The following is a 12,079-nucleotide window of genomic DNA, read 5'->3' as shown; positions in this document are numbered from 1 at the left end:
GCAATATGGCTGCCGTGGCATCATTGAGGTGGATGCTGCGCATTGGTGGTGGTTGAGGAGATTCCTCCATATGTAAAGCGCTTTGAGTACCCAGAAAAGCGCTATATAAATGTAACAAAATATTATTATTATTATTATTATTATTATTATTATGTATATTGTGTACAACAGGTTTTTGTTGTTGTTGTTGATCATATTGATAATTCAGAAGCCTATTAGAGATTTAGAAATTTGGTTATCAAATATAGCTGGCTTTATAGGGTTAATCAGAATACATAGTGGTATACCCTGATACATTTGACTTCAATACATGCTGCAATGAATTAAATAAACTGGCTTCCCTCCAGAAAATCATTCTTTTTTCCCCCTATTTTTTTCTTCTCCTGCCAATTCATTATAGCGCTTGGGCACAATTTAGCAGCAGATTTGAGATGTTTTAAAGGTACAGCTGAAAGAATTAAAGCTAATTAATGCATTTTAGTGTCTTTGTTACAATTCAATCATTTATTTATTTTTATTAGAGAGATATAACTCACATCCAACTCTCTATGTTCCTCTAAAGACCAGAACAAACGGTTTCACAGTGCCAAGATCCACACATGGTACTGAGGGGGTGGGTGGATGGGTTGGGGGGAGAAAAATAAATAATACCATGCATCTGGTTCACTAAAAGATTTGTTTCTAAGTTTCAACGCAGTACTTGCTGCCAGATTCAGTGTTATTTCAGGTGCTACAGAGGGAACATGCCGAGCTAAAGCCTCGAGGGATGAAACACAAAAGCTACTATGTATCTGATTTTTCTAGACTGCATTTTCACATTTGTATTTCTCAGGTACGCTGCATGTAATCATCACTGACATTGTCTAAAACAAGACTAGCATTCGGTATTTACTGTTCTGTAGCACTATAAAAAAACAGCTTGTGAACACTTCCAGTTATGTGTAGGCAACTCTTTTTCAACCCAGCCGATATAGTCATTTAATTTTTGACTTTCAAAATGAGAGTTATGTTATCTGCTCTATGTCGCTAGAGTATAAAAGAGCACGGGGGTGGAAGTCCTTTAAAAAACAAGTGCACAGAACACAGGCTTCATTAAAGTTAAATTATCACCTCACTCAGAGAAACAGGACTATTATTATCGCTCTTCACTTTCTTATGCAGCAGGGAACTATGGAAAGAGCATTGTTTCAGAACAATCACACTAGTTCTGATTCATCGACTTATTTCTTTCTCAAAAGACTCATGCAGAGACATTATGTACAGACCACCAGTACCTGAAGCAAACTATAAGTTCATAATACCCATTACAAAAAGCAACAATGTAACCACATATTCATATAAGACTGTAATCCAGGTGATTATTGCAATTTGCTTTAAAAACATATTAAATTTGTTACAATTGTAAGGTGCCTGCCAAATGTTACTACAAATCATGTTACAACTATAAAACCATATCAAATTAATATTGGATCTTCAATAGTGCCAGAATATTTCTATCTTTTTGTTTTGTTTTGTTTAATTTAAGTGGTGGCTATAAACTATTAGCCACTGGACAATGCCAAATTACACATTTTATTGCAGCGTCAATAACTAACTATGGCAACTATGGTGGAAAGTATATACAAATGTTTCGTCAGGTAGCCTAATAATGTATGTCATCCTCTAAATTAGTTAAAAAATGATATGTAATATGACTGAATGAACCTGACTACATTAACATTAATTAACTACATTAATCAATTTCATTTTCAAGTACAGATCAAGTACAAATGTGACGCTGTAGCAATAGTATATTTGTGGCAATAGCCAACAATACATTGCATGGGTCAAAATTATAAATTAAATTAAATTTTACCCAAAATCATTAATAAAGATCATGCTCTAGGAAGATATTTAGTAAATTTCCTTCTTTAAATATATAAAAAAATGTATTACTATTAATAATATGCCTTGCTAAAGACTTAATTTGGACAACTTTAAAGTCGATTTTCTAAATATTTCGATTTATTTTGCACCCTTAGATTCCAGATTTTCAAAAAGTGGTATCTCGGCCAAATATCATAAACCATGCATTAATAGAAAGCTTATTTATTCAGATTTCATGTGACGTATACATCTCTATTTTATTTAAAAAGTTCCCTTATAACTGGTTTTGTGGTCCAGGGTCACAAATAGCTTCTTTTTGAAGTGTGGTTTATCATAGCAAATGCAATGTCTAATAATCTGAATAAATCAAATAAACAATTCATCCAAAGAAGTACAAATCAATGACTCACACGGCACTATCAAAATCCATTCTTTGTCTTGTGTATTCAGACATCATCCTGCATCTGTTTTGACTGTTTCTGTCGTTTCTGGGTTTAGCAGTAAACTACCAGAGAGACATGTTTGGTCTCTTAAAATCATTGCTGTTTCGAATTAAACTGCAGGCTCAAAGAATGACGCCTACAGCCACAACATTATTTATGTAACATGTTTCATTCAAAACGATCTATTTTTGACTGCCATGCTAAATGACTGTACTGCTAATTTTAGCATTGATCTTTCCGCTCAAGCTTTGCATCATGCCATGCCGAAGCGACTAATCGGGAGAGTCGAAAATTACACACTTCACCTTTAAGAGTCCTCTGGCCTACAGTGCGACCAGCAAATGCAACACCTCGTATCTGTGAAACGCTGCTGGCAGAACCCACTTTGGCACAGATGAATAGACACTAGACTTAATTACCTCTGCCAAAGCAGGCCAGGCTGGAGGTTCCCCGACACTTCTTCTGACTGGCTTCCACAGACAGCGAACAGGAGAGAGGAAAATCGCATTTCTTTCCAGCCCAACCTTCCTTGCAGTCGCACCTGCCACAGTTACACTGGCCGTGACCTTCAAACAGACACATAGCAGGATTTAGAGTCCTCTAATGGATGAACGATCGACTGAAGCTGCCCTAGATACAGGCAAAGATTTTACATTGATGGTGTGTGTGTGTCCGTTTAAAGATTTGAAGTTAAAGGGCACAGCTTACAGGTCTGGCGGACCATGAATGTAAAAATGAATGGTAAACATGGTCCTCTGAGGCAAACATAAGATTGAAGCGAGCCTCGCATATGGCCGCAGAGTAATTCCTCAATCCTCAGCATTAGAAACAGATGTTGAAATGTTTCTGAACTGCATCTGTTGTTCTTCAGCTCGGTATAATCCACATGGCCTGTGTTTATGCAAGATCACATATAGATGGAGTGAACGGATATCGAACAGTTCCACCCTGTCCTCTTTTTCAGCAACGTCAGTGTTTTCACTGCTGGACTTCGGAATGTGAACCATTTCCTTTTGAGGGGGTTTGATGAAACCAAAACTGACAATTTCAACCTCTTTTCCTGAGAAACACACTGCCAGAGTGACACGTGGTATTCAAGTTTAATATATACACAACACAAATGTGATGATAAGAATGAGAAGTTTGACAGAAATGTTTCAACTAGTGCTTCACCTGAACAGAAATCATCCGAGTATCTGTCGTACAAGGCATGGCAACTTCTCTCGTCACACTCGCAGGTCTCTCCATGGATGTCGCCCCAGTCTCCTGAGGGATCCACATCGTAGCAGGTGCACTCGCCGCAGACACATGTGCCTACAAAGACAGGGTGAACTCCTGAAAAGTCAACCTAAGCTGTATTCTCATAGTCAAATGAAACATTCATTCACGCAGTCAAACATTGACAATCATATTTACTAAATAATTATTAGCATCATTACTGAATTTTAGCATCATTACTGAATTTTTGGCATCATTACTGAATTTTAGCATCATTACTGAATTTTTAGCATCATTACTCCAGTCTTCAGCGCCACATGATTCATTCAAGTCATTCAAATGTGAGTAGGCTATTTGGTGCTCAAGAAACATTATCAACCTTATCTTATTATCAATGTTGAAAATGGTTGTGCTGTTAAAATGTTTTTCAGGATTCTTTAATGAATAGAAAGTTCAAAAGAACAGCATTTATTTAAAATAGAAATATTTTGTAACATTATAAATGTCTGTGACTTTTAATGTGGACCTGGTCATTAAAGGGTTAGTTTACAGGAAAACAACTGAAAAACCCACCCAAACTCAGAATACCTATTACAATTAAAGGGTTAGTTTACCCAAAAATGAAAATTCTGTCATTAATTACTCACCCTCATTTAGTTCGACACCCGTAAGACCTTTGTTCATGTTCAGAACACAAATGAAGATATTTTTGTTGAAATCCGATGGCTCAGAAAGGCCTCCATTGACACCAATGTCATTTCCTCTCTCAAGACCCATAAAAGGCACTAAAGCCCATCTCACTACATTGGTTCTATAATCATTTTATGAAGCGACGAGAATAGTTTTTGTGCGCAATAAAACACCAACTAAATAACTACTTATATAGTGATGGCTGATTTGAAAACAAAGCTTCGAACCGTTATGAATCAGTGTATGAAAATGAACAGTGTTACGGGTGTCGAACGACATGAAGGTTAGTAATTAATGACAGAATTTTTATTTTTGAGTGAGCTAACCTTTTAATTGTAACGGGTATTCTGAGTTTGGGTGGTTTTTTCAGTTGTTTTCCTGTGTTTCAGTTGGTTTCCTTGGTTACTCATTGTTTGATTATGTTGTCAGCTGTTTCTTGTTCCTTTGATCGGTTGTTTTGTCTATCCTTGTGTCTCTTCTGTTCAATGTGTGACGTCATCTTTACATGATGGTTGTTCTGTTGGCGTTCTCTGCAATTCCCGCGTTGAGTTTGATTTGTATCAAAATTTTCACTGTATGCGATTCGATCCGGCTCTTTATTTTGTTTTATCCGCAACCACACAGACATTAAAGGTCCCGATCTTCGTGATTCCATCTTTCAAACTTTAGTTAGTGTGAAATGTTGCTGTTAGAGCATAAATAATACCTGTAAAATTATAAAGCTCAAAGTTCAATGCCAAGCGAGATATTTTATTTAACAGAAGTTCCCTTTCAAAGCCTACAGCGAACGGCTGGTTTAGACTACAGCAGGAAGTGCAGGGATGTAATGACGTCACTAGAACCGTTTGTTGACTAACCCTCTGCCCACAAGAACACACAAAAAAGGGGGCATGGTCTTGTTGCTCTCCCACGTGGAGAAGAGCGCGCATTCAGCGCTTGCATCTCCCCCGTTATGGTAAGAGGCGGGACCTTTCCGGGCAAAGTGCGCTAAGCTGCTGTCCAATCACAACACGGGAAGCGCTGGCCCAATCAGAACTCGTTACGTGTTTCTGAAGGAGGGACTTCATAGAACAAGGAAATCATCAGGCCGTTTTTAGGACAGAGGAAACAGCGCTGTACGGATAAGTAAATTGTGTGAAAAATACTGTGTTTTTTTACACGCGAAACATGAACTCATGTTATATTGCACACTGTAAACATAATCAAAGCTTTACTTTAATAGTATTACTTGTCTCCAAAGAATAAAAATTGTACTGATCCCAAACTGATCTTGAACTATTTCTTTGAATTTTAATTAATTTTACATAATTTCACATTCAGAAACCAGCCACTCTTAAGTAATTTCTGAACATCCTCAAAAGTAACTGTTGAAAGGCAACTGAGCCACAGTGTAGCTTCCATAAAATAACAAGTATTAAAATAAATGTTTTAAATTAATGAATTGCATTTAAAATGTACTATGTTTTAAAACCAAAGGGTGCTGAAGAGGTCTGTGCCAGGTAAGGCCATTTTACGATCGTTGGAATATGGGTTCAAACTGTTTTGTCTGTGTTGGGAGGATTAGAGCTCAGTGAAACAGTTAGCTGCACAGCACTATAATTGAAGTGATGCTGAAAAGGAAAGCCAAATTTCTCCTGGGGGCCAAATCCTCCAGAGCCCAGCTGACAATAAAGGGGCCATGCATGGAAAGGATTGATGAGGATGCTTACTCCAAGTTCCAGCTAATCTATTGCTGGGGCGACAGTCATGGCAACAGAGCTGCGGGAAACACCTCAACTCTGATGAATCTCAGCCAGACCAGTTGCAGCACAACTGGAAATCCTGTTTTCTCTTATCTGTGCAGGGAAAGCATACTGGGAACCGAGCCAACTGGCAGTCCTGCGAGCAGGAGGCTAGACCACTGTCGCTGCCATTATTTACAGTTCTGTCAAAGACCTGTCCTCTCATGAATATAGACCTTACTCACACTGCGCTTGGTTTGCATTACGCAACCTTCTGTGAATGCTTAAATGAACGGCATGGGCTTTATTATTACAGTCATGCATGTAAACGTACATGTTGCTTACTTCACAGATAAGCAAATACAACAATAATAGCCCACTCTTTAATAACCTTATCACTGACTAGCTAAGGCTTGTTTACACTTGGCTGAGACTCAATGGGAGTCCATTAAAGGGTTAGTTCACCCAAAAATGAAATGATGTCATTAATGACTCACCGTAATGCCGTTCCTCACCCGTAAGACCTCCGTTCATCTTCAGAACACAGTTTAAGATATTTTATATTTTAGTCCCAGCATATGCAGTCTATGCACACTTTACTGTCCATGTCTAGAAAGCTAATAAAAACATCATCAAAGTAGTCCATATGTGACATCAGTTGGTTGATTAGAATTTCTTGAAGCATCGAAAATACATTTTGGTCCAAAAATAACAAAAACTACGATTATTCAATGATTCACGGCCGTTTGAATCTTTATTTGAGGTTTGAAAAAAAAGGTAGAAGAGAAGACTGATGCTAAATAAAATTGTAGTTCCCTATCTCGAGGGAACTTCGTGCTGCGTCGAAACGCTAGGGGACGCCTCTGCGTGCCATGTCATGAAGCACTTGTGTAATCAGTCCAATAGCGGGACGATACGTCACGGGTGGGTGACGTCATCGACCAGGAAGCTATAAAGCATGCCCGGACCAAACAGTCACTAGCTTCTGTGTCTTCACAAGCGCTCTGTGTGAATTGTATGTCCATTTATTGTGTGTGTGTTCAAAAAAGAAAGAAAGAAAGAAAGAAATATGGCAAGTCAGTATAGGTGTTGTGTTCCTCCCTGCCCACGTTACATCACGGGTGGGGATACACACGTCCTAATGTGTGATGTGTTTGGGACTCGAGCATGCCCAGTCAGCTCTCGAGGGGGTCGGCTGCGAGCATTGCGAGAGACTCCCAATGCGCATATTAAGTTCACGCCGGGCACTCTTCGAGGAGAGTGCTTTGGCTCACGGTCCTCAGGGCTCGGGTCCCGCTGTTGCCGAGGCGCAGCGAAGGCTCGCGTCCTGGGGATCGCAGTTGGATCTAGTGGCGGGGTTAGAGACGGGTGATCCCCTATCTCTGCCTTTACCCGCTGGATCTCATGCCTCAGTAAGCGAGCTGGAAGCACGCTCTGCGGTTTTCTTCCGCTCGCGCTGAGGCACAAGCGCAGCAGCACTCCAGCTCCGAGGAACTGGATGTTGTTAGCGCTGATGATGATCTACCAAAAGAAAACGACACACACACACTCATAAAAAGAGGTGCTATTGGTGTAACTCGCGCTGTGTCCAGGTTAAGTTTAGACTGGCCGGCCGAGTGTCAAGAAGTTCGCCAAAAAATAAATAAATATATAAATAAAATAAGAAAGAGAAAGAACAATATAATGGCGAGCAGACAGTATGTTTGAGATTACGAGGGGCTGAATCTAGTGGCTCGGATCTCGCGTTTGCCGAGGCAGCGTGTAGATCACGGGTCTACAATATAGATTCTATGACTCGATCGCGGATCTCGCGCTTGCCGAGGCAGCGTGTAGATTACGGGGTTGAGTTTAGTGGCTCAGATCGCGTGTTTGCCGAGGCATCGCGTAGATTATGGGTCTGCATCTATCATTCAGAAAGGGCGACGATGTCTCGCGGGGAAGAGACGCTTGCGAGCTATCTCTCCCCCGAGTCCACATCGTCACACAGCCCCACAGCTGCCCACAACAAGCCGGTAAAAAAAAAAAGAAAAAAAGAAAAAAAAGTCGGCTTTGGGGGTAGGGCATATTCGGCAGCAGATCAGGCGGCCGCCGGTTTGTATACGGCGGTTGCCCTGCAAGCATATAAAACAAGCAGACCTGCTGGGGGATATTGATATTGAGATGTGAAATATAAAAATATATATATATAATAAATAAATAAATAAATCAAAATGTCCCTCTGGGGCTGTCGGGCGGGGCAGCCTCAGCCGAGTACATCCTTTCTCAAACCTACACCGAGCAAAACAAAGAGAGAGCGTGGCCGCTCGGGGCCCCCCCCGCAGAGAGATCGGGGGTCCGGGCGACGCGCTCAGCCGGGACCTTCCCATGGTAGGGCGGATCTGAGGGCCGTCCTTACTGCTAGGAAGGCCTCGGCTAAGAAGTCCTGACGTCAGAGGCGCAGGACTTCCGATGGCAGTCCCCTCCGGGAGAGTGCGGCTTGCCGAGGGGCCCGCTCGTTCCCGGTGCCATCGGGGGGGGGGGGGGGGGGGGGGCCACCGTTGGTGCTTCAGGGCGCGGCGGTCCCCGGCGAACATATATCTCCTTGTCCGCCCGGAAACGTAGCGGCTTGGGGATGTTCGCGCCCTCTCGTGAGGGCCCCGGGGCGGTCAGTTCGGTTGCTACCTGCCGGTTATCCGTTACAGGACACCGGGCTGACCACCCAGGAAAATCCAGAGACCAGCCTCGAGAGGCTGGTTCCCTTAGTAGATTTTCTGGCAGCGTGGAAACTTCTGCCGAATATCTCAGAATGGGTCCTGCTCACATTATAAAAAGGGTTCGGGTCACACCCACCCGTGTTCAGCAGGGTTACTCCTACGGTAGTAACCCCCGAGCAGCCTCTGGTCATGGAACGAGAGGTACAGACTCTTCTGCGAAAAGAGGCTATACACGGGTCCCTCCCCTCTGCAGAGAGTCGGGCTTTTACAGCCGGTACTTCATAGTTCCAAAGAAGGATGGAGGGTTAAGGCCTATTTTTAGATCTGCATCAGCTAAACAAAATGCTCACGATAAAACAGATCGTGTGTCACGTCAGGTCCGAGGACTGGTGTGTCACAATAGACCTAAAAAAAATGTATACTTCCACATCTCCATCCTTCCGCAGCACAGACAGGTCTTCAGGTTTGCTTTCGGGGGCGAAGCTTACCAGTATTGAGTGCTGCCATTCGGCCTAGCTTAATCACCCTACACTTTCACCAAGTGCGTGAATGCAGCTCTGGCTCAGGTAAGACTCCAGGGCATTCGCGTGCTCAACTATATCGACGATTGGCTGGTGTTAGCATAGTCGAAACAGTGGCCGTTCAGCATGGAGATGCTGTTCTCGCCCATATGAGAGTGTTTGGGCTAAGGTTGAACGGAAAGAAATGTGTGCTGGCACCTATAAGCTGCAGAGCATTACTTTTCTGGCGGTAGTCTGGGACACGAAAATAATGTCGGCTCGGCTATCCCCTCCCAGGATAAAAATGATCCTGGATACCGTGAACCAGATAAAGCTAGGTCAGTCACTCACTGTGAAACACTTTCAGAGAGTGTTAGGGCTGATGACAGCAGCGTCCAACGGGGTACCTTTTGGCCTGCGGTACATGAGACCCTTACAGTGGTGGCTCAGGACCAAGGGGTTCTCCCTGAGGGGAAACCCTTTTTCGCTTGATCAAGGTCTACGTGCCTTAGTGAAGTGAAAAGATCCTTGGTTCCTGTCCCAAGGCCAGTTCTGGGGGCTCCTTGTCGTCGCGTAACGCTAACGACGGATGCCTCCCTAACTGGCTGGGGAGCGGTCATGAGTGGCCGCTCGGCCCAAGGTCTGAGCAGCCGTCAGCTCTCCTGGCACATAAACCAGCTGGAGCTGATGTCTGTGTTTCAATCATATAAAATCCCGAGGTGGGGATTTGTTTCAATCATATAAAATCCCGAGTGGTGGCTCAGGACCAAGGGGTTCTCCCTGAGGGGAAACCCTTTTTCGCTTGATCAAGGTCTACGTGCCTTAGTGAAGTGAAAAGATCCTTGGTTCCTGTCCCAAGGCCAGTTCTGGGGGCTCCTTGTCGTCGCGTAACGCTAACGACGGATGCCTCCCTAACTGGCTGGGGAGCGGTCATGAGTGGCCGCTCGGCCCAAGGTCTGAGCAGCCGTCAGCTCTCCTGGCACATAAACCAGCTGGAGCTGATGTCTGTGTTTCAATCATATAAAATCCCGAGGGAAGGATATGCTCCCAAGGTCCCGACTAATGTGCCGGGACCAGTAATGCTGCAGGCTTTCTGTCCGCCTCCGTTCACTAGTCAAGACCAAGAGAAGCTAAATATGCTATGTCCGGTCAGGGCCCTAGATGCATATGTCCACAGGGCTGCCCTGTGGCGAAACTCAGAACAGTTGTTTGTGTGTTTTTGGGTCCCCGAGCAAGGGAAAACCGGCTTCAAAGCAGATGCTTAGCAAGTGGATAGTCGAGGCTATTTCGCTCGCTTATGAGTCGGCCGGACATTCTTCACCAATGAGGGTCCGCGCCCACTCCACTAGGAGTATGGCTGCCTCTATGGCTCTTATTTCGGGAGTTTCATTGTCAGAGGTATGTGATGCGGCTGGGTGGTCCTCTCCGCATACATTTGTGAGGTTTTACAATCTAGATGTAGCCTCTACACCGGGGTCCCGGGTGTTTCTGGGTTGATTCACACATACAGACATTTGGGACTCTGGCGGCGTGGGTATTGAGGTCCCCTAGCGTTTCGACGCAGCTCGAAGTTCCCTCGAGATAGGGAACGTCTCAGGTTACGTATGTAACCATGGTTCCCTGAGAGGGAACGAGACGCTGCGTCGAGATGCCATACTCCCGGCATGCCTGTGATCGATTTGTTCGACTTTTCCAGAAGCTAGTGACTGTTTGGTCCGGGCATGCTTTATAGCTTCCTGGTCGATGACGTCACCCGCCCGTGACGTATCGTCCCGCTATTGGACTGATTACACAAGTGCTTCATGACATGGCACGCAGAGGCGTCCCCTAGCGTTTCGACGCAGCGTCTCGTTCCCTCTCAGGGAACCATGGTTACATACGTAACCTGAGACGTTTTTGTTAGTTTTGGACCAAAATGTATTTTCGATGCTTCAAGAGATTCAAATTAACCAACTGATGTCACACATGGACTACTTTGATGATGTTTTTATTCCCTTTCTGGACATGGACAGTATAGTGTGCATTGACTGCATATGCTCTGGGACTAAAATATAAAATATCTTAAACTGTGTTCTGAAGATGAACGGAGTTCTTACAGGTGTGGAACTACATTAGGGTGAGATATTAATGACGTCAATTTCATTTTTGGGTAAACTAACCCTTTAAGGGAAGGTTGAAACTATTAAAAATTAGGGATGCACAATATATTACAATATCGGTTATCAGCCAATCCGTAATTAAATTGTCTATATCAGCCAATATTGGATATGCACTACTGTTGAGGGTCAGTGAGTTTTTATTTAATGAAATAAATTAATTAAAGTCCACATTAAATCGATCAAAATAACATTAAGGACATTTATAATGTTACAACAGATTTCTGATTTAAATAAATGCTGTTCTTTTGAACTGCCTATTCAAAGAATCCTGAATATTAATCACGGTTTCCACAAAAATATTAAGCACCACATCTGTATACAAATCTGTACAAATCAGCATATAACAATGATTTCTGAATGATCATGTGACACTGAAGACTGGAGTAATGGCTGCTGAAAATTTAGCTTTGCCATCACAGGAAACTAGAAATAGAAAACTGTTATTTTAAACTGTAATAATATTTCACAATATTACTATTTTTACTATATTGTCGATCAAATAAAAACAGCCTTGGTGAGAATAAGATAAAATCTTTCCGACCCCACACTTTAGAATGGTTGTGTATATCAGGCCTTTGTCCCACCTTTCTCTCTAGAATTTAGTTACTATAACAACTCTTTACTGGTCTGCCTGCATCTGCCATTTGACCCCCTGGCTGAACTGTGATTAACAATAGACACCTTTTTTGGACTTTTTTTGGCATCTCATACTTGCCAGAATCACATGTAATAGACTCTGCCAATGTGATTTTTGCACATGTTGCCCTAATTAATGAGTCTGTTTAAAAG

At 42.8% G+C, this 12,079-nt stretch overlaps 1 protein-coding gene across 1 annotated transcript in view; it reads right to left on the bottom strand.

Moving 5' to 3' along the window:
• Positions 1-12,079, bottom strand: part of itgbl1 (integrin, beta-like 1) — a 58,546-nt gene that overhangs the window by 22,909 nt on the left and 23,558 nt on the right. Inside the window, exons 8-9 of the mRNA XM_067444010.1 lie at positions 3,483-3,623; positions 2,729-2,875 (exon numbers count right to left, since the gene is read on the bottom strand). Of these exons, the coding sequence (XP_067300111.1) occupies positions 2,729-2,875; positions 3,483-3,623 (288 nt within the window). The remainder of the gene's footprint in view (positions 1-2,728; positions 2,876-3,482; positions 3,624-12,079) is intronic.

Source organism: Pseudorasbora parva, chromosome 5, assembly GCF_024679245.1.
Source record: "Pseudorasbora parva isolate DD20220531a chromosome 5, ASM2467924v1, whole genome shotgun sequence".
In the NCBI taxonomy this organism is placed as follows: Eukaryota; Metazoa; Chordata; class Actinopteri; order Cypriniformes; family Gobionidae; genus Pseudorasbora; species Pseudorasbora parva.
This window is presented reverse-complemented; position numbering and strand designations above follow the sequence as displayed.